This window comes from Tamandua tetradactyla, chromosome 5 (assembly GCF_023851605.1).
Source record: "Tamandua tetradactyla isolate mTamTet1 chromosome 5, mTamTet1.pri, whole genome shotgun sequence".
In the NCBI taxonomy this organism is placed as follows: Eukaryota; Metazoa; Chordata; class Mammalia; order Pilosa; family Myrmecophagidae; genus Tamandua; species Tamandua tetradactyla.
Genome location: NC_135331.1, coordinates 112,545,514 through 112,570,919, shown reverse-complemented (window position 1 = coordinate 112,570,919; position 25,406 = coordinate 112,545,514). Strand labels below are relative to the sequence as shown.

General features: G+C 41.4%; 2 protein-coding genes across 17 annotated transcripts in view; one reads left to right on the top strand and one right to left on the bottom strand.

The window, feature by feature from the left end:
• LRRC1 (leucine rich repeat containing 1) overlaps positions 1 to 24,058 on the bottom strand; it is a 134,655-nt gene extending 110,597 nt beyond the window's left edge. The window contains exons 1-2 of one of the 2 annotated variants that reach the window (XM_077162089.1): positions 23,700 to 23,815; positions 23,344 to 23,456 (exon numbers count right to left, since the gene is read on the bottom strand). Coding sequence is in view for 1 of the 2 variants with exons in the window: in XM_077162088.1 (XP_077018203.1) it covers positions 23,700 to 23,858 (159 nt within the window). In the remaining variant the exon portion in view is untranslated. Of the gene's footprint in view, positions 1 to 23,343; positions 23,457 to 23,699 lie in introns of both variants that reach the window. The other variant, XM_077162088.1, reaches the window with a different exon arrangement.
• Positions 24,059 to 24,090: 32 nt separating this feature from the next.
• LOC143684797 (uncharacterized) overlaps positions 24,091 to 25,406 on the top strand; it is a 62,198-nt gene continuing 60,882 nt past the window's right edge. For 5 of the 15 annotated variants that reach the window (XR_013176170.1, XR_013176172.1, XM_077162097.1 and 2 more), the window contains exons 1-2: positions 24,100 to 24,799; positions 24,948 to 25,116. Coding sequence is in view for 9 of the 15 variants with exons in the window: in XM_077162097.1 (XP_077018212.1) it covers positions 24,748 to 24,799; positions 24,948 to 25,116 (221 nt within the window). In the remaining 6 variants the exon portion in view is untranslated. Of the gene's footprint in view, positions 24,800 to 24,947; positions 25,117 to 25,406 lie in introns of all 15 variants that reach the window. The other 10 variants (XM_077162091.1, XR_013176175.1, XM_077162094.1 and 7 more) reach the window with 10 other exon arrangements.

Below are 25,406 nucleotides of genomic sequence, written 5' to 3'. Positions count from 1 at the left end.
CCCACCCAGTGAACACATGCACTCAAACATTCCTAAAAATATAGCACACTGTGTTCTGAAAGGGCAGTGTCTGTGTTCTCTGACCTTCCCCTAAGGCTTCATGATGCTACTTTAAAAAGAAACATTAAGTTTATAAGTTAGTCTAGAAAACATATAAAATCTTGAATAAGGAGGTATACCATATTATTAAATATAAATGAATATAATAAAGCCATAGTGATAGCTCTATTTTTTTAACCTCTATTTTTATTTTGAGAATTTACCTCTATTTTTATTGTGAGAACTCAAACTGAACTCAAAACGAGCACGAAAGGACTTTTTAACCACGTTCTACAGTAACTAGCCACTTGGCATATCCGCTTCAGTGATACCTCTTTCCCCATGTGCTTCTTTTGCACAAGATTCAAGAGCCTATTGAAGGGATATTAAAGGATGGACTCTCATTCTAAAAACCACCAATTATTCTACTGGAAAATGAACTCAAAAATTATTATTGAATAATAAATGGAGAATGTAGACTCAGTATTTATTTTGTAGTCCAAGACTACATTATTCTGAATACAGTTACCAAGCCAAGAATGAGGAAGCATAACAAAAAAGAAATGTGCTCTTTGGCACCACGCTCATCATAATTTATATGCTAAAAATATTTAATACATAGGCCAGTGTCAACAGTATTGAAGATTAAAGCCTCTCACAAAAATATCGCTTCTGAGACTAAAATTATGCTAGACACACCTTCATGCATTTGGCAAAAGAGCTCAAATTATAAAAGCAAAAGTTTCTATTGAAAATTAAATGATTAGCAAGAAAAGAATGCAGAGTTATTCACCTTCAAAAGTTACCAAAGGGAGATGAAAACTAAAGGCAACAACATGCTTGGGTACATGTTAAACCTGCTTATACCCTGGATACCGGAAGCATTTTGCTTTGACAGCACCATGCAACCAAAGCAAAGTATTATTTTCCTGTGCTAATGTTAAAAGCATATAAAGATTAAAAATAAAAAAAAAAAAACTGGCCTGCCTGTTTTCCAATAAGATCAAGGTCTCATTAGCCAAAACAGAAAATTTCACAGAGATGCCTGCCTGTGCACAGTGAAGCTACCTTCATGTGTAGTAAATCTAAGGGCAAGGAAAACATAAGGATATCTACTGAAAACTGATTCCTTAACTTCCTTTCAGGCACAACAAGGAGAGCCAAATTTTATAACCTGGAGAGTGTCTTGAGCCTTGGCAGGCCTGACTTATAAACAATTATCACCACGTTTCAACGACCTGAAAGGAGAGACCTGGATATGTGCCAGGCCTGAGGACATGGGCAGCCATGTGTGTATGTACAAATATGTGGGGGAAGGGTGTTCGGTGGTAGAGGAGAAGAGAGAAATAGAGAAAGGCATATCTCAAGTAGTGGTCCATTAAGCAGACCATGGAATGCTCTTATGGCTTGGATTACATTCCATGCCATAAACACCAGTGTTAAATAGAGCAAAAGGACATTCAGTATCCATTTGCCTCACACAGTACCAGATGCTGTGGAACATACAAAAAAAGTATAAAAATGTGATCTTTTATACCCCTGTCAGAGGGGTCAATTGTATAGTCCCTCTGACAGGAAGTCACAAATTCAGAATTGTGATAGAAAACCTTTATTTCCAACCATAGATGTCACGGATTGAATCATGTTCCCCACAAAAACATATTCAAGTCTCAACCCCAATATTGTGAACTCATTTGTAAATAGGATTTGAGAAGATCCTATTAAATCAGGGTGGGCCCTCCTCCAGTATGACTGGGGTCCTTATAAATAGAGAAACCAGGACATAGGGATATGAGACAGATGGCCACATGACTGAGGTAGAGACTGAGTTATGACTGCCACCAAGCTATCACCTGAATGCTAAAGACTTCAGAGAAAGCGTGATCCTGAATATACCTTGATTTTAGACTTCTAGCCTCCAAAACCGTGAGATAAATTCCTATTGTTTAAACCAACTAATTTACAATACTTGGCTACAGAAGCTTTGGCAAACTAAGACTATAGATAATTATATAATAAATGTGCCAAACAGAGCTGAGTGCTTTATGTATATTTACTGCACTCCTTACAGTGCCCTTGCATGGTATCAGCATTCTCACTTTGTTGAGGCTCACGTTTGCAAAATCATTTAACCATTAAGTGGTAGAGACAGAACATAAACTTAAGTTTGTTCAACCCAACACTCGCTACACCAGTGTTTTCTAAAGATGGGCCTGGGATCATCAGCATCAGTCACCTGAGCAGTTGCTAAAGCGATAGCTTCCTGTCCCATCTACCACCACAATCGAATGAATCAGAATCTCTGGGGATGGGACTCTAGATTCCATATATTTTAAAAGAACTTCCCAGGGACTTCTGATAAAGTTTATCTGCCAGTGACTGGCCAGAAAAAGCAGTCTGGTTATTTAACAAATGTACAAGAGGTGTGGCACTGAACCTAATCTGTGTGTTATTCAACGATCTTGCTGCATACAGCCACATGCATATTGCTCTTTACAATTATCATGTAGGGAATCCATACCCCGATGGCTCCTAACCTAGAGTTTCTAGAACCCAAGGGCCCAACGTCTATTTTAATATTTCAAAGGCCAACAGAAATTACGTATTTATCTCTAAAAGACTATAAAGTCTAAACCAAAATGTCTTTGGAAATAGGAAAATGTAACTGTTATTCAGTTAATAAATATGGTGTTTCTGGAAGCAAAGCCTAAAAAGCCATGCCAAAATGCAAGGAATAAGTGGTACATTATTTCAACTAGGCCAATATTGTTCAAATGTTTGTGCACCTACTTGTTTGGACTTCCTTGAGGACTCATTAGACTTCAAGAGACAGTGTGTCAGTATGTCTTTGTCACTTCTCTTTTTACTAGAATTGTGGCATTTCCCAGTTTGAGCCACAGTCTTATTTTTTAGACTTGGTTTTAATGACTCTAGTGTTCCAAACATCAACTCTACCTTCAAATGGTCAAAGATTTGCAAACACTGATGATGGTCAAAGACATTTGCAGGTGGCACGAAAATAACTTCCAAAGAGTTCTAATGGTGTTTTGAAATTTGAAAAAAATAAACCCACAATATGATTACTTTAAAGGGAAAAACATTCATTTGGATGTGTGAGTGCCTTTTAATCTGTTAATTAAAAAATACATATTTCCTTACTCTCTAATCACAGTTCACAGTTAATTCACTCAGTTTGAAAACTAAGAAAATAGACTACAAAAATTTACTAAATTAATAGAAAATAATCTGACCTATATATTACTTTAACCAAGTAACTCTTTTCTTATGGGGTTCACCCCATAAAAAAAATGAATTGGAGATAGAAAAGAGAAAAAAGAGGAAGGAAAGGAAATGCTGTAAAAAGCAGAAGTATAAATCAAAAACCAAAATATGAAAGTCAAAGAAGGACACTCTATGCAGATAAAAGGAGTAAAGATGCAAGAATTTCAGAAGGAGTTAGCAAATTTTTCATCATAATCTGCAGGACACCTGAGCCAGGAGCTTCAGATTACTATCATCTCCTATTAGTTCCTACTGAAAAACTAATTAGCTCCTTATCTTTAAAAACCTCTGATCCTCCAAGACAAATGAGATGGCCAAGAAGGTAAGCCATTGTCAAGACTCTGGGATCCAATTCACAATTACTTCTTGTGGTAGACTGAATTATATACCCCATTCAAAAAAACGGAGAACCCACAGATTTTTTTGGCTCCTGGTGGAGTTAATCCATCCAACAAGAAAGTCCAGCAACTTCTGGGCTCCTATAAGGCCAAATGACCTCCATGGGCCCACTGTACATTATTATCTACTCCTGACTTCACCCAGAACTGCTTCTTTTCAAGCATCTCCAATTCCAAAATTCCAGATCTGGCCACAATTTCTCCAATTACTTCATTCCATCATTTCTTCTTTTCTCTCTGACCACCAGCCCCTTGATAAGACTCCCATTTTTCTCTGTCCAGCCTAAATGACACGCTGCTACCTCTTATTCTGTACGTGGAACTGGCAGACACAATCCATCTTTGTCATCTTAGGTGTGTAGAGCTGAGCTTACTGGCAAAATAAGCAAACCATAAAGGCTAGCACCACCAAAATGCACCCCAATCCCAGCAATGCTTGTTAGGTCCTGCTCTTACACCGTCCTATCACCTTTACCACTCTAGAAGTAGGCAGTGTTCATCCTCCACCTCCTTTGCCTAGTAGAGTGCCCTGTTTTGCCCTAGTTGAGAAAACTAAAGCCATGAGGCTTGATCTTTTATTTATCCATGCTCATCCTTCCCTTCTTCCTCAAATTTCTGAAAGTCATAAATTTCAGTTACTCAAACTGAAAACCTGACTGTTATCCTTGGGCCCTTTCTTATGCCATGGACTCTCTACTCCAAAACCAGTGAGTCACAATATCTTGCCCCTATTTGCTTCCTAAATATTCTCCCTATCTCCAGTCTTATTCCCTTCAAATCCTTACACAAGCTTCCACTAGGCTGAGCTCTATAAATTCAAGGCTGACAAGATACTCCTTAGCTTAACCTCCATTTATGACCCTCCACCAACAAAATAAAGCCAAAACTCTTTAATATGGCATTCAGGACTGCCCATGATCTGGTACCCGCCTCTTCCTTGACATACCCTCTTTAAACTCCCTGCCTCTAGCATCACTTTACTGTGCCATGCCCCTCTGCCTCTGCACAGGTTGTCCTTCGCCCACAAGAAGTTTTTGCTGCCACTACCACAGTCAGGACGACCTGCTCAGAGGTCAGATTCCACCCCTAAACTCTGACACTTAAAGGCAGGGACTGTGCACCTCAGGTGCCTAAAGGGGCATGGCACAGCATATGCCATCAAGGCATGTTGGCGGCAAGAAGGTCTCAAGGCCAGTCAGTCCTGACTGGGTCTGATGAATTAGGGTATTACACGAAAAAAGTATCAGCCTTTGGGCTCTGAGATTCAGCGTGATCATTTACCAACTGAGTGGCCTTAGGCAAGTGCTCAGCCTCAGTAAAATTAAATATGACTTAAAAAATCTCCCACATAAGGCTGACATGAGGACCAAACAAAATCTGTTTAGGTGCCTAGCTAGCCATATGTCTGAAATATTGTAGATAGACAATAAAGAGCCACTGGTAATATTTTAAAAATTGTAACTAAGACATTTTTTATTCAGTGCTTCCTAAAGCAAGGGCCTGTGTGGGCAGCCTATGTTAGAAACACTTCCTGCCTTTTGGCCATTTTACTCCTCATTAACACCTCTACTAATAGGCAAGAGGGAGAGGAAATGTCCTTCTGTCAACATGACTAATGATGTGTTATCTTTCTGTGCTACTGTTAACCCTCTGCCAGCAGAACATGCTGACTCAGCCCACACCACGCCTCACTCTCAGGTGGTCGGCAAACAAATGTAACCAACCCAGCAGGGGCCAGTGCTGCAGTCTGTGGCCTGCAGAGAATTTCCTCCACAAGACACCCAAACAGCTATACTGTTTGAAGCTGTACTGTTAGCATCACTGGTGCCTTAGAATTACTAACTACACTGAGGCAATAAAAGAGAGTGGTTAGATAAAATGAGAATGTGGCAACGTCTGAGGACTTACGTATCCACACCACTCCACAAAAAAATAAAAAATAAATGTGCAATGTAATAACCACTTTTTCAAGCATTTCCTGCACATAAGTCACTGAATTCCCCTACGTCTGGGACAGAGACGCACGAAGTAAGTCCTTGATGACAAACCAAAAGGAAACAGACAAATGCACTCTAAGTCTGAGTCTGACAGATGTCATTAAGGAAATAAGCAATGAGGTACTGAGGAAGCACAGTGTCATGGATGGCTATGTCTGACTGTAGGCATGACAGGATTTCCAAGAGAAGGTAGCATCTGGATTGGAGAAGACTACTTCTGAGAAGAGTAGACAGCACCAACGAAGGCTTAGAGGTATGGAAAACGGGCGACTGTTGAGTCACATACACTTTAACAATTTAGGCTCATGCAAATACTGTGCATTGGGTTGACTTAAATAATGGGAATTTATTAGCTTACTGTTTTCAGGCTAAAAGAAAGTCCAAATCAAGGCATCATCAAGGTGATGCTTTCTTCCTGAAGACTGTGGCATACTGGACTGGCTACCAATGATCCTTGCTTCTTAGTTTATCACATGATAAGGCAAGGTGGTCAGAGAGACCTCCTGGTCTCTCTCTTCTCTTCCAGGTTTCAATGATTTCAGTTCTGACTGCTTCCAATGTGGCTTTCCTCTCGCATGTCTGAATTATTCTACTTATAACAGACTCCACTAATAGATTAAGACCCATCCTGACTGGGCTAGGCCCACACACCTTAACTGAAGTTGCCTCCTCAAAAGGGCCTACTTAGAACGTGTTCACAAACACAGGAATGGATTAAATTTCAGAACATGTTTTTCTGGGGTACGTACAGCTTCAAAATACCACACTCTATCCTCTGGACTACAAAAAAACATATTTCTATATGTAAAATACATTCATTCCATCACAATATTTCAAAAGTTTTAGGTTATTTCAGAAACAATGCTAAGTACAAGGTCTTATCAAAATCATTATGGGTGGCATAAAGATAGATATATCGACCAATGGAATCGAATAGAGTGCTCAGATATAGACCCTCTCATCTATGGACATTTGATCTTTGATAAGGCAGTCAAGCCAACTCACCTGGGACAGAACAGTCTCTTCAATAAATGGTGCCTAGAGAACTGGATATCCATATGCAAAAGAATGAAAGAAGACCCATCTCTCACACCCTATACAAAAGTTAACTCAAAATGGATCAAAGATCTAAACATTAGGTCTAAGACCATAAAACAGTTAGAGGAAAATGTTGGGAGATATCTTATGGATCTTACAACTGGAGGTGGTTTTATGGACCTTAAACCTAAAGCAAGAACACTGAAGAAGGAAATAAATAAATGGGAGCTTCTCAAAATTAAACACTTTTGTGCATCAGAGAACTTCATCAAGAAAGTAGAAAGACAGCCTACACAATGGGAGACAATATTTGGAAATGACATATCAGATAAGGGTCTAGTATCCAGAATTTATAAAGAGATTATTCAACTCAACAACAAAAAGACAGCCAACCCAATTACAAAATGGGAAAAAGACTTAAACAGACACCTACCAGAAGAAGAAATACGGATGGCCAAGAGACACATGAAGAGATGCTCAATGTCCCTGGCCATTAGAGAAATGCAAATCAAAACCACAATGAGATATCATCTCACACCCACCAGAATGGCCATTATCAACAAAACAGAAAATGACAAGTGCTGGAGAGGATGCGGAGAAAGAGGCACACTTATTCACTGTTGGTGGGAATGTCAAAGGGTGCAACCACTGTGGAAGGCAGTTTGGCGGTTCCTCAAAAAGCTGAATATAGAATTGCCATACGACCCAGCAATACCATTGCTAGGTATCTACTCAAAGGACTTAAGGGCAAAGACACAAACGGACATTTGCACACCAATGTTTATAGCAGCGTTATTTACAATTGCAAAGAGATGGAAACAGCCAAAATCTCCATCAACAGAAGAGTGGCTAAACAAACTGTGGTATATACATACGATGGAATATTATGCAGCTTTAAGACAAGATAAACTTGTGAACCATGTAATAACATGGATGGACCTAGAGAATATTATGCTGAGTGAATCCAGCCAAAAACTAAAGGACAAATACTGTATGGTCCCACTGTTGTGAACGGACATTCGAGAATAAACTTGAAATATGTCATTGGTAACAGAGTTCAGCAGGAGTTAGAAACAGGGTAAGACAATGGGTAATTGAAGCTGAAGGGATACAGATTGTGCAACAGGACTAGATACAAAAACTCAAAAATGGACAGCACAATAATACCTAATTGTAAAGTAATCATGTTAAAATACTGAATGAAGCTGCATCTGAGCTATAGGGTTTTTTTTTGTTTTTGTTTGCTTGTTGGTTTGTTTGTTGTTGTTGTTTTTTACTATTACTACTACTTTTATTTCTTTTCTTTATATTGACATTTTATATCTTTTTCTGTTGTGTTGCTAGTTCCTCTAAACTGATGCAAATGTACTAAGAAACAATGACCATGCATCTATGTGATGATGTTAAGAATTACTGAGTGCATATGTAGAATGGTATGATTTCTAAATGTTGTGTTAATTTCTTTTTTTCTTTCCGTTAATAAAAAAAAAAAAAAAAAAAAATCATTATGGGTGTGATCTGTCCTTAAGCACAATTTCCGAGTCTGTGGATCTGTGAAACCTAGCGAAGAAGTTATCTGCTTCTAATATATAAAGGAGAGACAGGCATTGAGTAAATATCTTCATTCCCATAGGGAGAAAATGGAAGGAAAATAGGGGTCACAGGTCCCTGTGAAACCCATCAGGGCATATTCCATTACCACTAGATTTCAAGGTCTGAGAGTCATCTATGGAACAGTGTTTTGTCCTCCAGGCCTGATGAAGTAGCACCCGCACCTTTTCAAAGTGCTTGCCCATGCTCTCCCTGAACACTGAGGCGAAGGTTCCACCTTCTCAGAGCACTGGGGCACTGGCCAGACTCTCCACAAACCCCAGGGAAATCCTCTCTGAGGCCTGGATGGCAGCACCCTTCCTAAACAAAGGGGTAGAAGGTTTGCCCTCTCCAAGCATCAGGGCAGACTGACCTTTTCCACATACATGGGTGAGCATGCTCTCTTGGGCCAAGAATATTAGTCATCAGTCCAGACTTCAGCTTCCATGGTTCTTGCCCTTGAAGTGATTTTTCCTTCAATTTGTCCCTTTGCTGACCCTTTTAATCCAGGCCAACAAATTCATACAAATTTCATAAGAAACTTATCAGTTTTGCATGTAGTACCTAGGGGTCCCACCCATCAGACGCAGATCCTTTCTGAACAACTGCATTTCCAATCCTGACACTGAAATGGCTGACTGGATCCATGTTCAGTTAAACCCTCACATGGAGTACTATTCTCTGGGAACGTGCTCTCCAGAAGCTCAGAATTTTCTAAAACAGCAATTTCTGATTTCTTTGTACCCAGAAGTTCAGTTCTCAGCTTATCTCTTCCCACTTGCATTTTACTATAAGCTGCAAGGAGAGAGGCTGCACTTTCCACAAGTATAGCTTGGAAATCTCTTCAGTTAAAAATACAAGTTCAACAACCCTCAAGTTCTGCCTTCCATTTGACATCAGAACTCAATGTTACCAAGTTATCTGCCACTTTAAAACAAGGACCACCTTTTCTCAGTTTCCAGTAACACATCATTTTCTTCTAAGATTTCATCATAAGTACCTTTAGCATCCAATTTCTACCAATAGTCTCTTCAAAGCAACCGAGGCCTTTTTTATCACACACCTCAAAATTTCCAGCCTCTACCCATTACCCAATTCCAAAGCTGTTTCCACATCAACAATGGAAATGATCTTTTACTGGCTATCAACAATCCTTGCTCCTTAGTTTGTCACATGGAAAGGTACACACTGGCATCTTCTGGTCTCTCTCTTCTCTTCTGGGTTCCAGTGATTTCAGTTCTGGCTGCTTCCAATATTGCTTTCTCTCTCCCATATATGAATTCATTCCAGTTATAAAGCACTCCAGTACTAGGACCCATCCTGTTTGGGTTAGGTCACACACACCTTAACTGAAGTAACCTCACAAAAAGGCCCTACTTAACTATGAGTTCACACCCCAGGATGGATTAAATTAAGAACATGTTTTCCCAGGAACATAATGCTTCAAACCACCACAATGTACAAGCTCCCTTTTTTTTTTTTTTAAAAGAATACTTTGAAACAGAAATTACTCCTGACAGATTCTTTTTTTTCCTGAGCAGATGGTTCCTGTGTTTTGGGTTAAACTAAGAGACATAACAACTATCTACTACTCACTGTTGGGAAAGGAAGCACAAACCAAGCAGACTCTCACTGTCTATCTTCCTTCCTTTCTCCTTGTAGCAGACACTACAGGTTTTCCACCACACATCCACCCCAACTACCCCATCCCTCCACTCCACTCCACATCCACAGCAATCCCCATATGCCTGCACCCCACATCCATTCCAATTCCCCTAACCACACGCCCCACATCATTCACTCCTAACCCCCTCATTTCGAATTCCTACTCTTGCTCACCTGGCCTTCCACTATACAGGCAATTTAAAAAAAAAAAAAAAAAAGCAAACCATCGCAACAACAAAGCCATACCCAAGCACTCTTGACCTTCTCAGGCTCTCCTGGCCTGCCCTGAAATCCATGTCTCTTCTTTCTGCTTAGGATGCCACCATGTGAGGAGGTACAGCCAGAGAGAAGTCAAGTCACACAAATGTACTACCAATCTGCTGAATGAACCCTAAAACCTTAAGGCTTCCTGACATGTGAGACACTTAAAGGTCTCTTTCATTTCAGGCATGTTGAACTTTTTGTTATTTGCAGTTAAAAGTGTTTCAAATATACACTTTTGTTTCTCTAGGGCTAGTACTTTTATGAGGGTAAAATACCAACAAACAGAAACCAAGAAGTTATCTGACACTTCTTTTGGAACAAATTACTTGGGACCTAAACCTGAAAACTGAAATAAAACATCTTAGGATATGTAAATTTTAAAAGACTGTACAAAACATAAATTAGTAATAATCCTCTACCATATTTATCTTACAAAAACATTTTTATTCAGATTTCCTTTTTAAGTTAAACAAGTTACTAAAGGAAGTGGCGTATGGGGTAAGGTTGAAGAGTAAGAGTCTGATTAGTTTTACTCCTGGCTGCTATATAACTGCAATGAATCACTATAATTCACTAGAGGTGGGGCCTACATAATACCTTCCCCTCTCCCCCTTTACCATTTTAGAATGAAGATACTGCAAATCAAGTTACTTGCATAACTGCAGCATCTATTAGGTATGGTGAATCTGTATTGTAAAATGCAAATTTTTTATTAACAATCTTATTAGCATCCATTTGTAGCATTATTTGGAATATGCACAGTCTAAGAACCTTTAGAACCTCTTTATAATACTAACCTTTACAGTCAGGACTAATAACTACCTCATAAGCTAATCACTGGTATCACGCTTTGAGAATAGGGACAAATAATATAATACCTAAACAACCAGGAGCAGAATGATAGTGGGTGTACTGCTTCAATAAAACCACTGCTCATTATGTTTAGTAAGACTATCCTAATTTTTCCAAATGGGTGTGCTTTTACTTTAAGAATAAAAGTACAGGTATAGGTTACTTCCTGAAGGGAAGAAATCCAACATCAAAGAACGGATGCCACTAATCTTTGAAAGTTTATGTTTGAATAAGTGCATTAATATTTGGTGATCTGATTCTTAAAATTATATTTCAGTTCAGAGCTCTTTTCCTTAAGGATGCAAAAATACCATGGGTCATGGGCGTCTCTCTGTTTCACTTCACATAATAGAACTCATGGCTCATCAAGTGGCATTTTCCATTCTTGACCTTGAGGAAGGGTTGCCCAGTGGTATTAGCTCTTCACCCAGACTATTAAATGCTAGCTTCTGCCACTTACTAGCTATGTGACCTTGGCAGATCATCTAACCACTGTGTGCCCCAATATCCTCATCTGTAAAATAAGACTATTTATGTAAAAAGTGAGGCTCTGGTTGTTGTGTTAAGTGAATTTATCATGAAAATTGTTTAGAACAGTTCAAGGCACTTTGCTCAATAAATGCTGTCTTTATTAGAATTATCATTACCCAGGCTTCCTCCCCTCAATCCTAGTCCTCAAAAACACTGATGCCTTGCCCCAACCCAACCACTTATCAGTTCTATGCAATACCTCCTTTTCCAGTCCTCTCCAACCTAGTAAATCACTCCACCATGTCCCCCGCAGATAAAATTAAAAACTGTATACATCAGTAGGTTTGTCACCTGTATTCCCAAGATACATCTTGCAACCTCACTGCCACCACCCCAGACCAAGCCAACATCGGCTATTTTCTGGTCTTTTCAATAAACAGCCTCTTCTAGACATCCTGTGTCCTCCCCTCTTCCTTATAATCTAATCTCTACACAGCAGGTTTAGTGAACTTTCCAAAGCATAAATCATACATTTTAAGTGTTTATGACCCACCAGTAGCTTCTCATTTCAAATGACGGAAAAAAACACTTTTTAACTGTGGCTCCCAGCTCCTACATGAGCCCTGCCAATTTCCTTAACTTCATCTCCTACCCTCATCCCAGTCAACCAGGCACTCCAGCCACAATGGTCTTTTTCCTACCCTCAAACTCACTAAATTCATCACCAAACCTCTGCAGGCACTTCTGCCATTTCACATGGCTGCCTCCTTCACACCAGTACAAAGGTCACTTTCTCAGTCAGGCCCTCCTGGGCTTAAATAGAAACTTTTGTGCATATCACTCCCTACTACGTTTCCCTGTTTTGTTTTTTTATAGTTTTTACATCTGTCTGAAATTCTTATTTGCTTAACAATTTACCAGCTGTCTTCCCTAGAATGGAAGCTTCATAAAGGCAGAGATTATATCTGCTTACCTAGATAAAACAATGCCTGTAACAGCCAGCACTCAGTAAACATGTGGAATGAATGGTATAAGAAGGAGGGCAGGTCTCTCAGAATCCAGCAGAGATCCATCCCCAGTCCCCATTCTGGGATCACGCTGCCTCAGATGCCTGACATCAGTATATAGCCAGAGATGCCAGATATTCTGCAGGAGAATAGACAGCTATAGAGTATGAGGCTAACATACTCCTCAAAAAGCCACTTCAGGCTGACACTGACCTACAGATTTCCTTAATTTCAATCCCCAAACTAAGTTTCCTGAAATACAGTCTCTCTGGTACTCAAATAAGCCCAAAATGAAGTTTCAAAACACTCAACTCTGAATTGCTTGAATTCATCTATTAACAAGGAAACAAAAAGTCCTAACCAACTACCCATTTGCCTTATTTCTAAATGGTAGGAAAATAAAACTGACATGGCAAAAAACAACAACAACAAACATCATTCAAGATGTATCTGTGTGAATGCATTTAATTCCTTTTTTTTTTTTTTTTTTTTTTTGCATGGGCAGGCATTGGGAATCACACCGGGTCTCTGGCACAGCAGGCGAGAACTCTGTCACTGCACCACCACTGACCACCCACACACATGCATTTTAACCAAAGTAAATTTGCTGATTTTTTTTTTCTCTTAGCTGATTCTGGGACTCAACAGCTGACCACAGGAGGCCAAGTATTTGAAGTTGTTTCTTCTCATTCTCAAATCCTCAATTATAATGATTAAGACTAGACTTATGGGTCTACTAAACATCCACAGGCTCCTCACTGTGCATGTGCACAACTGTGACACCACTCTCCTAAAGGTTAGCACTGTGGTATCATTATAAAATTAGCATCAGAGCAGGTCAGAACCCAAAGGGATCTTGGAAGTCACTCACACCAACCCTTAATCACTCAAATAAAGAAACTGAAGTTCAAGAGATTATGTGATTTACTCAAGGTCACACTGCTAGTGTTGGACAGAGCAAGGACAAGATCCCACGACTGACTTCCAGGCCAGTGCTATTTTCATGCCACCATCATGCCACTCATACATACATACAAGCACTACTGACGGCCTAGCTCTTCTTGGCAAAACCGTCAAGCTTTCATGTATAGGTCTAGCCCAAATCCATTTCTAAATCCACTCTCCACACAGGGTAACCAACTTTCCCAAGAATGCTGCTCAAGTATGTATTAAATGCTTCCTCTGTGTCAGTCACCCTGTTAAGGCAACAGGAACACAAAGAAGAAAAGGTGTGTAGCTTTAAGGAACTCACTTTGGTGGGGGGCAAAGATCATTACAAAGAGGGGAAAGTAATAGCAGAAGTGTCGCCAGAGACCACAGAGAAGGGAGGAAAGGCTTCCTGGAGAAACATCATCTCCTGAGCTGGGTCTTATGGGATGAGGAGGAGCCAGGCAAAGCAGGGAAAGAGATGAAAAAACAATAACAATTTTAGAAGTATGAAATGGCATTTCAGCAACTAAAGGCAGCTAACTGCTGCTGAAGCAAAGTTCAAGTTGGAGAGAGATGTAAGATGAGGTGGAAGGTATACGCAGAGGACAAGATTGTTTCCTGTAGGTGTGGGGAAACCACTGCATCAGGGAAGTCACTCATGACATCTGTATTTTAGAAAGATCATTCTGACCAGGTATTGAGAAAGGATTTGAAGAAGACAAGAATGAAGGAGTTTGGGCTTTACTACAAAATAGTCAATACAGAACCAATAGTGACCAAATTTTGAGGAAGTACTTTCTATAAGTCAGACACTGCTCTCAGTATTTTATACATATTAACTCATTTCATCTATCAACTTCATGAGATAGGCAATATTGTTATCTTTCTTTTACAGATGAACAAATTTAGGTGCTGAGAGGCTAAATTATTTGTCTAATATATCAGCTATAATGAGACAAACTCCTAACCACTACACATACTATCTCTTCAAGCAAGAGACATAGGCCTGAACCAAGACTTCAGTAGAAGGGACAGAAGATGGGGCTGTTGCATCCAGCCATCAAACCAAGTTAATGCTCAAGCTTCGTGTCACCCAAATCCTGCACACCATCCTACCCTGCTGCTCCAGAAACAAAGCCAAGCCAACCCTGAGTGAAGGTCTATGCTCTGTAACACAACATTGTGTCACTGACAAAAGCTCCCTGTTTGCAATGCCCTGCCTATCTTTCCCAGACTGACTGAACCTACCTTCAATAAAAATCAGAGTTCTGCCCTCCTAAATGCCTCAATCCAGTGAGTCTTCTCCAAGGACCCACAGCAACTCTTGCTTTGCAGACTCACTTGGCACTCAGCTACATTAGGAATCCCATAACAATAAACTTCTCCCCTAGACTAAAGATTGTAGGCTACTTGAAGGCAAGAATTAGATGCTATTCTTCTAAAAACCTAGCACACAGTCCTGGCACAATACGTGAGTGTATAACCAAAGTCTGCCTGGCGCTTTGCAGGATGACAGAGATGAATTAGAGTTAAACAAAAAAGGACCACCGATGATGGAGCCAGCCTGGAGGCCTATTTGTCCAGCCTCCACAAAGAGCACAGGACGTGGAGTCAGGAGTCAGGGAAACACAGCCCCTATCTTCACCTTCCTAGACTTCAGTTTCCTTAGCCATAAAATGAGTGTATTTCTGCAATCTCTAGGGTTTTATCCATATCAATTAAAGAAAAAAAAGTTGACAATGTAGCAATATCTATTAAAATTTGTAATATTTATACACCAACATCTAGCAATTATGATTCTTGAAATTTATCTAAAAGAAATATTTACACAGGTATACAAAATAAATGCACAAGAATGTTCAATTCAGCGAGGGTCATCACTGCAAAGAATTAGAAACAATGTAGGTGTCCAGCACTTTCTTTCTTTGGTTAAACAAAGAAATCAGAAATAGCCAATGCATTGGAATCCTATGGTACCAGCATCAACATTAAAACAGATCAATAAGTACTGATGTGGAAGACGTCCAAGATGTAGTATTAAGTAAAAAGAGCAAGTGGCAAAACAATTTATATGGTAAGAAATCATAAGAAATATACATTGGTGCATGAAGAGAAAATATCTACAAGAATACATTCTAAACTGGTTAATGTTCTATACTCCTTAGAGGAAATGCTAGGAAAATGTCACTCTTTTAATTCTCTGAGTTCTTTTAAGAATCCAACATATATTACACGTAATCAGATAAAACCAAGGCCAAAACAAAGCCAAGGTCATGCCTGCTCAGCTAATAGAATGAGCCTCAGAGGTATTTATTCACCATCTTCAGAAGAATGGTACTGGTTTTCTAAATCAAGTTAAGCAGCCATAGCCCCATGCCACATCCTGAAAGGTTTTAAAGTCATTTTCTGGTTTTCACAAATCTCAGATGACTCAAGTTCCTAGATCCCACAACGAGCCAGCTGCCAGCCCCTCCTGTTTCCCTTTTCCTAAGAAGTGGGTGTGAATTATGGAAAGAAAGGTGACTACAGTGATCAAGGTGGACAGAGCCCTCTCCACGTGGCTGCACAATCAGGAACCAGCCAGGAACAAGCTGTAACTGGGTATAACACCTCCTTCCACCCACATGTGACATATCCATTCTTTGGGGTCACTGGAAACAAAATAGCAACTTTCTCCCAACTTAAATTCTCTGGAATCTAGAAGTTATAGGCTAGATAAGGAAACTCTTCAGAGTAACGAGGGGGGGGGAGTAAAACATCCATCTTACTTCTAAGGAGTCCAAGATCTTTTACACTACACACACACACAAACACACACACACACACACACACATATCAACCATTAGATCTTCTAAAATACCACACACAATAGTAAACTACCACTTCTTTTCCACCAAATAATACCCAAGGGAAAGTTAATGGACATCTAGAAGTTTCTTCTTTGCATTTACCAAGGTCTAGCTCATGATCTCATCACTCTTCATAACTATCTTATGAGGTGGAGGACAAGCATTTCCAGCCCTGCATTCTGGGTAGTTTTAAAATAGGCTAACTTTTCAAGCTCTGAGTGAGTAGAATGAGAAGCCTGCAGCGTTCACTGCCTCTTCATTCAAAACAGCCCAATTTCTCTGCACTGTGGCACAGCAGGATTACGGTAAGGGATTTTTATCATCGTTGCTAGGAAATGTTCACACTGCTATTTCTGATCCTCTTGTGTAAATACAGGCTACATATGGCCCCTAAAATTTCAAGTCTGTAGTAAATGATCCTTTCTAAGGAGATCCCAAAAACCTACTTTTCACAGTATAGCGAAGTTGCAAATTCTTGTAGAGAGGACAATGCACTGAGAGACACTCTTGGGCAGAGGGAAGGGGTCTGGGGAAGTAAGCTCATTTTGCTATATTATTATATTGAAGGAATGATTACATCTTTGCAAACTCTAGAAAAGTTTCGGTGAATGGTTTTAGTTTTTCTCAAAGTCCTCAGCTATTTTTAAAATGCCAGCAACAAATTTACTTCTAAGTTACTTTAAAAAAATAAACAAAAACTCTCCAAGTTATTTGTCCTTTAAAGCATCAACAGAGGATGATGAAACTAAAGTTCATGGCACAATACATATATAGTGCACGTTCATATTACTCAAGAAAATAGAACTCACAGGGTAGCCAGGGTCATTGTGGGTACAATTTTTTATAAACTTGACAACCACATTCATCTAAACAAAACCAAAAATGAACAAGTTCTTGTCTACCCATAACACATCTGGCCATCCCTAACCAAATGCCTATATACAAAGTTTGCCATATTTTTTTAGCAATTGACAAGATGAGTGCAGGAATGCACCACAATCAAGGAAAATATGTCCACAAAGAGGAGGCAAGTGCTTTGTACTCTGTCACGCACAGGTATTGTGTAAGTGACTCAGATGGGTCAGCATGACATGTCAGGCCCTTGACTAGAAAGGGCCCTTGACTACAGGGTAGAAAACTCCCAATATTAGAATCTTTAACAAAGCCATCTCCTTCTCTACATCCCTACAGGTACTGCATCATTTCCTCTGCCCTAAACTCCTGCAAGGGGCTTCTAACGGGTTTCCCTGACTCTACTCTGGCCCCAGAAAGATCTTTCTAAAACAAAGATCTAGCTATACTACACCTCTGCTTTCACACCTTCACTGGGTCTCTTCTGACAACAAAATGTAGTTTATCTCCTTAGCAAAACTGACAAGGCCCCTCTATGATCTATCCCAGGCTCTCCCCCAGCCACTACCTCCCACTCATATGCCCCATATTCCAGTCATCTGGAAATGCTTGGTTTCAGCAACTGGGGCATGCTTTTTTCCTTTTTCCTGTCTAGTTTGAATGCCACCACCTCTGAAGCCTTCCCTCAGCTCTTTAGAGAGCCCATGACTTCTTCCTCAAAGCTCCAAATGTGGGCAGTACAGGATAGTGGTAAGGGCACATGTGGTGCTGGAAGCAAATGCTCTCCATAGTGCTGGCTGACCTTAACCTAGTTTCTTCAACAGCCATAAGCCTCCACTTGTGCATCTGCAAAACTGAAATTACAATGTCTAAATTGGATTGTTATCCAGATTAAGAAAAATAATTTATATAGAACACTTATATAATGTCTGGAGCCTAGTAAAATCTCAGCATGGGTGGCTCATTATTATTAAAAAATAGCAGATAGTTACTAAATGTTTGTCACACTAAAGAGATGCTAAACCTGGGAAAATTGTAATTTTTCTAGGTCTCAGTTTCTTCACCTGTAAAGTGTGTACATGAATTAAGGGGGCCACAAGGAGAGGAAGAGAGGGTTGGAATAACAATCAGAAATCAATTAAGTACTAAACTAATAAACAATAACAGGAGAGCAGAGAAATAAGAACTGTTTCCCTAAATTGAAAAATATGTGAATCACCACTATGAAGGAAAATTACCTTCTTGGACTTCTTCCCCCTGAAGCATTGACTTAAATTATTTATTTTAATTATAACATTATTTAATTATTTCTAAACACAAAATTAGGTATGTCTTCCTTCTGATTTAAGTCTTTAAAAACTATAAAGCAGAACAACTTAAAACTATGAATAGAATACCAACAAATTTTTTTAATTGAACATTAATTAACATGAAAGATAATTATGAGAGTTTGCATACACTGCACTGCTGCTTACACTTTAAATATAGCACTAATTTTTACAGTACAGTTTCCTTAAAATTTCATGTGCCTATGCTACCACGGGTTCTGTGGCCTCTTTACCCATGACTTTAATCAAACTGCCATAAAACCATTGTTCATATAATTTCCAGCCACCACCAGACCCAAATGCCTCATTTCTGAAATAAGACCTTATCTGCTCTTTCTGCATTAACTAAAGACAATTAAAGAAGTGTTCAATTACACACAGGCACTACAATCTTACGACACAACTCATTTATAAGGTCATCCAGATGGCACAGAATCTATGATTATTTTTATAGAATTATTGTTGAAAAGAACATTAGAATATTTCACTCTGGTTTCACAAAATAACTTACAAACTTCCAAGAAAATGTCCTCAAACTCTAACCCAAGAAGCTTTGCTCTATAATAAAAGAATCTTACCCCATTATTCAGAAAGATCTTAGACATCTCAGGTCTAACTGTGTGCTGACACTTTAAGTGTTTTACACTCATTATCTCTTTAATTCCCAGAATAACTTCCTGATATATGTACTCCTTTAATACTTGAGAAACCCCAGGCTGGGAGATAGTATCCAAGTGATGGAGTAGAGATTTCAACTGCTTCTAGAGCCCCTGCTCTCTACCTTTTCAAAAAAGCCCCCTTAATTGAAGAGGGAAAAGACTAACCAGAAAGAAATCAGCAATGGACAATATGACTCCAAGGTTAAAAAAACAAACAAACAAACAAAAAAACAGATGGGAATGAGAGACTGAGGGAGAAAAAATAGCATTTTTGGAAGAAGAAATGAGAGGACTTAGTGACAAGATAGATGGAGGGGAAAGAAAGAATGAAAGTAAAGTCCAAGAATACTTGAGACAGGAAGAATAGCTGTCCAGCCCCCTAGATAAGGAACTGCTGGGATGAGAAGTCAGTTTGGGAGACAATACCTAAATTGAAAGAAGGCAGGTTTAAGGCAAAGGGTACTTATTCTAATTATCCTATGTGGGGATGGAGGTCTTCTTAAGAGGTAACAGTTGGAAATGTAGAACCTGAAGTCATATTCATAGAAATGATGAGTAAACATAAGGTGGTCAAAAGTGTCCAGTACAGAAAAGCAGAACAAAGATCAGTGAGACAAAGCCATAGGACTTTAAGAGACTTTAGCATTACTAGCTTCTGTAGACTGGTGTACAGTAAAAATCAGAATGTCAAAAGGGAAATTATGATGGTTAAGAAACAGGGACAGTCTACACATGACCAACACATGACTCATTCATGAGAAAAGTATTTGAGTGCCCACCATGTCCCAGATACTGTTCCAGGCTCAGCTGTGAGTAAATCCATTCCTGCTCTTGTGGAGCTTATGTTCTGGTAGGGGAGAGAGAACAAATAAGCAAATATATAATCTGGAGTTAGGTAGGGATATATGCTTAGGATTAAGAAAAGCATAAAGCTGAATATGGAGATACATAGAATGATAGGAGGGACAGGTATTTGAGATACTGTCATCTGACAGCCAATGAAAGATCAACTGAATTCTAGTTAAGAGGAGGTAAGATGAAAACAATTTTTTTTAATCAATGAAGGCTCAAGACCATTCATTCAAATATTTGTTGTCTAACAAAGGAGGCATTGCATTGGCCCTAGAGAGATAGCAGTGAAACACACAAAATTTGAAGATGCTTGAGAACTACTGAATGTTGAGGAAGAAACAAATTATGTCACAGACACTGAGGGAAGTAAAGAAGCCAAAGAGTAAGGCAAAACAACTTCAACATGTGGATAATGGTTACTTTTGAAGTCACTTCCAACTTGAATATTCTCTTATTTTATTAGACAAGGGTAGATTCTTGAGCAGTGATATGCTTAAGGGAAGAGAAAGACAAAGAGGAAAATTTTTGCAGTACTCTGCAATATTCATTCAACAGATAAATAACTGTTTATTAAGCAGAACCTACCAGATGTCATGCTTTGTGCTCTTAAAGGTAAACAAAAACACCTAGGCACCTCAAGAAGATTAAAGTAAAATTGTCTGTGTTAAAACAGATCCCAAAGAGATCAGGCTGGGGGAGAGGGGTGAACAGGTGGATGGAAAAGGGATGGCAAGACTTTCAAGCAAATTGGGCCAGGCTAAAGACCAGGGTTCTGAAGTTTCCTCTGCAGAAAAGGAGTGTTGAGATGTTATTACAAGGTTGAGCCATGGCTGAGAAATGGTGGTCCAGATTCAGTAATCTGTTAGAAGAACCAAGTAAATAAGGATCAAGTCCATACCTGATGATCATTTTTGTAACTGTGGGTGCCCTCTCTACCCCATACCCACCATATTTGTATGAAAGTCCTTTGTCTCCTTACAAAGCTGTGAGCAGCTTAGTAATCTCTACATTCCCAATAAGTGCAAATAATGGAAGTTCAATAAATGATTGACTGAGGCCAAGTTTTAATGGTATGAAATAGGAAAGGCTGAGAAACTGAAGGTTTGATGAGTGTGAAAAGCCGAACAGGCCAGATTCTTGCTAGCATTCAAAGCTGTTGGACACACTTGAATAGAGATTACTGGTGACAGTGCCTCTCCCCAGCTGGACAGGCCTGAGAAAGTCACTTCAATTCTGAGTCTTCATCCCCTCATTTGTCAAACGAGGGAATTAGGGCAAATCAGAGGTTTCACACCTTTCAGTGGAGAAGAAATTCTTTTCATTATCCTGAAGCCTGCAGAAAGTATGTGGCATTGCTGGAGTAGGGGGTACAGGCTCATTTCCCTCCCTTCTTTATGATTCAAAACAAATTACAGGAGAGCATACAGATGGCATGGTGGTCACAACAGCTTCGACGTTTGTCAGAAAAAAGACCTACTGATAATGTGGCAGGTAAGATAAAAGAGTTTGAGAGAAGGGGACAGGGGCAGCAGTGAGCAGAGCTAATGAGTAACAGCTCTCAAAGGTGAAACAAATAGCCCAAGGAAAGACACAGAGTCCATTCACAGAGAATGAAACAAATATTTATAATTTCAAGATGGTGACTGGTTGTTGTCTGGCATGTACACACCCAGGCATTCAGATGCACAATAAGTCAGGGAGAAACAGATTTTACACAGCCTAAAAGCTATAAAACCAGTCTACAAGTTGTTAGAATACTACTACCCATAGGTAGACCACCTCTAGCCTTTGAAAACTTGTTCATTTATCCCTTACAGAGTCCTATCAGACTGCATTTTGAGCTTCTGAGAAGTTTCCATATAGTATCAGTAGACCTGACACTTGCAAAACGCACAATTTCCCATGCTGAGCTAAATTCCTCAACACTACAAAAAAACCCACAAACTGCAGAAGGGAGTGAAAAGCCAACCCAGTCAAAGGAAATTTTGCAGTTCTATAAAAGAAAACAAACAAAAACACCACAGAAGGCGCTGAAATATTTCTAGTTGAACAGCTTTTCACGCAATCTTTAATAATAAGTTCATTCTGAGACTCTTGAAAGTATTAAGCTATATACTTTATATTTCTGATGATAGCAATGCCTTAAGATTATATAACTAAAAGTAATGTGTGATCTTAAGACTTTCAACAATGCAAAAGGATAGACAAAAGCCATGTGTTCGAAAATGCCTGCAAAATAATAAATGTCTAAGGGAATTGGATGGTTTTCTGCTTCTAAATTAAACAAAGCTGGGTAGAGGGTGGGAGGAGGGGGCTCTACAAAGATACTAGTGAGAACAATCTCAGTGATTACACACTGAAAACCATCCAATCAACTCCACTGCAAGCAAGGAGAGTTAATCCAAGAAGAATCACAAGTCTGATTTTTTCAACACCCGTCAGCACTGGAGAACATATCAGGTCATTATAACAAGCTAGAACATTTCACTAGTATTTCTGTGACATGACTTGGCTTTATCTTAACTAAGGGACAAAGTATCTGAGTTTCCACGCATAAGGCCTCCAGGCCCTCTCCCCGACTCCCAGCAGTCTATCTACTTCCTGCTCACCTTTGGATTACTGTACACTGACTTCCTGCACACCCCTGGATTTGGCATATCTTGGCTTGAGAGTTACTCAAGCTAAGTTCCTGAGGGCTAAAAGTTCGTAGTCCCCTCGTCCCTCCTTTAAAGCACAATCAGCATGTGTCGCTTGACAAGTTCGGCCTCAGCGGAGTGATTAATTTACGTAAACAACTCTAACGAGGTAATGCATCACTGCATGGACAGAAGTTAGGAGGCTGAATGTGGACGCTCCGGGAGAGGCAGCTGCACGGCTCACCGGTCAGGCAGGGCTTCTGTTGACCTCCACCGCGATTCTTTCCACGCAACAGGTCCACACAAGCAAAGCCCGAGAGGTGGGCATCTGGGCACCTGCCCACTGGTTCCCTAGGCCTTCTCTTTCCCTAACGCCCCATTCTGCAGTCGCTCTCCGGTAACGTATGCCGGTCTATCTACAGCTCCTTAGAGCACGGCCCACTCGCAATAAGTCCTGGAGCACATTCCTCGGAAGATGCTGAGATACTGCGGATCACTTGCGCACCGCCCACCTACTCGGTGATCAGCCTCAGGCAAAGGGGAATTGCGCCCCGGCCAGTGGTTGGGGAACACAGGGCTGATGCCGCGCTGGGTCCCTCCATCTGGGGAAAGCCCCAGCCACCTGGTTTCTCACCTGCCAGGTGTTAGTTCGAAGTCCTCAGATCTGTATCTAAACTACTTATCAGCCCAGAACGTTCTCTCCAATCGCACAAGCTCTAGTATCTACTTGGAAAACATCAAGTCGCTCTGTATAAAATGAAAAGGAACTTTTACTGCGAACGGGTGCGGGGAAGGTAAGGGAATAAAGAAGCAGGTGAATGCAGGAAGGGGGTGGTTCCTGTGAGTCCAGCCAGTGAACAGGGGTTGGGAGATGAGAGGGAGGCGAGGGAGGAAAGGAAAGGGGCGAGGGAGGAAAGGAAAGGGGCGAGGGCTGGCCGGGCCCCGCCGCGCTCGCGGGAAGGCGGCGCGCAGGTAAGGCCGGACACTCACCTCCGGCAACTCACGCAGCTGGTTGGCGTCTAGAAGCAGCTCCTCCAGGCTGCGGGCGTAGCGGTAGATCTCCTCAGGAACGTAGACCAGCGAGCAGTGGCGCTTGTCGATGGTCTCCACATGACGGTTGCACCGCCACAGAGGGATGCAGTGGAACATCGCCGCCCCGGTCGGAGCCGGGTCCCGAGCCGCGGAGACCCGGACTCCGAGTTCACTCGGCGATCGTTGGCTCCCTGGCTCGCTCACCACTCGCGCCGGACTGCGCCGCCGAAACACTCCCAGGAACCTCGGGCGGGAGCCCCAGCCGCGTCCCAGCGTCCCCACCCGCCACTCGGTCTGTCCCCTCCCACCCTCCAAGTCGCCGCCACCGCGCGGAGCTTCCTACTAGCCGCCGCCGTGCGCACTGAGCATGCGCAGCAGTGGGTGGGCGCCGCCGAGGGCGTTTCCCGGTGCGGGGGATGCTCCGCTCCGGGTTTTCCTAGCTACCTGGATCCGGAGAGGGTCGGGAAACTTGTGGGCCTGGCGCTCGGTTATTTCTCCCACTCCAGTTAAACCCGGGAGAGCCTCGGGGTTTGGGGGGAAGCCGAACTTTGGAGGGGTGAGGGGGTGAAGGCGCCAAAATGAGACAGGGGAAGGGTGGCCTGAGGGAGCAAAACAACTTTGATTTTGATTTTTACTTAATTCATTTTCTTTACCTCGCTACACCCCCCCCCCAAAACCACTTTCTCTTCCGGGGTCAGACAGGACCGCCCCGAAGCGTACCTTGCGCGCTGTGGACGCCCAAAACTACGGGATTCAGTGGAATTTTGAGGTGCTTACACTTTCCTCGCTGCTGCTTTCCGGGCCACTCGTGCACTCTGCTCACCGAGTTTCTGCTGACGTTCAGCCCCAAAAGTGTAAGCGGAGGGCCTCAGCCCTGCACCGCCTGTAGACTTGTAACCCGGGAACACATCTTCAGTAATCATTGTTTATATACATAGCAGTGAGGAATCACCGTCCCCAAACCACCAAAATCATCCGAGTCTGAGAGTCTGCGACATTCTCATGGATGCGAATGCATCCGGCCAGGAACCTAAGTGCAGAAACTGGAGCTGGCAAAGGTGAGTTTCTGAGCCGGTTAAACCCCCCAGATGTTGACCACTGGAGACCATTCCGGGCCGGTGCGGAAGGGTAAGGGGGGGTGGCAGATTTCGCGGGGCCGATCGGGTGATCCTTCTGCACCCGTCCCCTGCGCTTCTGCACCATCAGCTCGTCCCGGCAAAGGAGCGAATTTTCCTCGTGGCAGATTGCAGTCCAAGGAGAGGTACTTGGAGAAGACCTGGGAGACTCACTATTGGGTGATAAGGAATGTCCCCACCCCACCCCCAGCTCAGTTGTACGCACCACAGCCAGAACGCCGAACTGTCCCTCTTCTCAGGTGAGTGTTTGCTCTACATTTCCCATCCCCGAATAACCAGACTCGCCCCTTCACAAAGGGCAATCCCATTAAAAGGGTTGTTGTCTCTGAGTCTCCTCTGACACCCTGCCTGGCCGTCCCTACACCTTCCCCTTCAAGTATATTCACACTCCAGGTTCCACCTGTGGTCTCAGGCATTTCTCTCACGACCACCCCCCATCCCGCCCCCGAAGTGCCATAGCTAAAATCTGGAGCCACGGAATCCACGTTTCTGCAGAAGACTGAAAGCTGAGCATGCTCAGTGCCCGAGG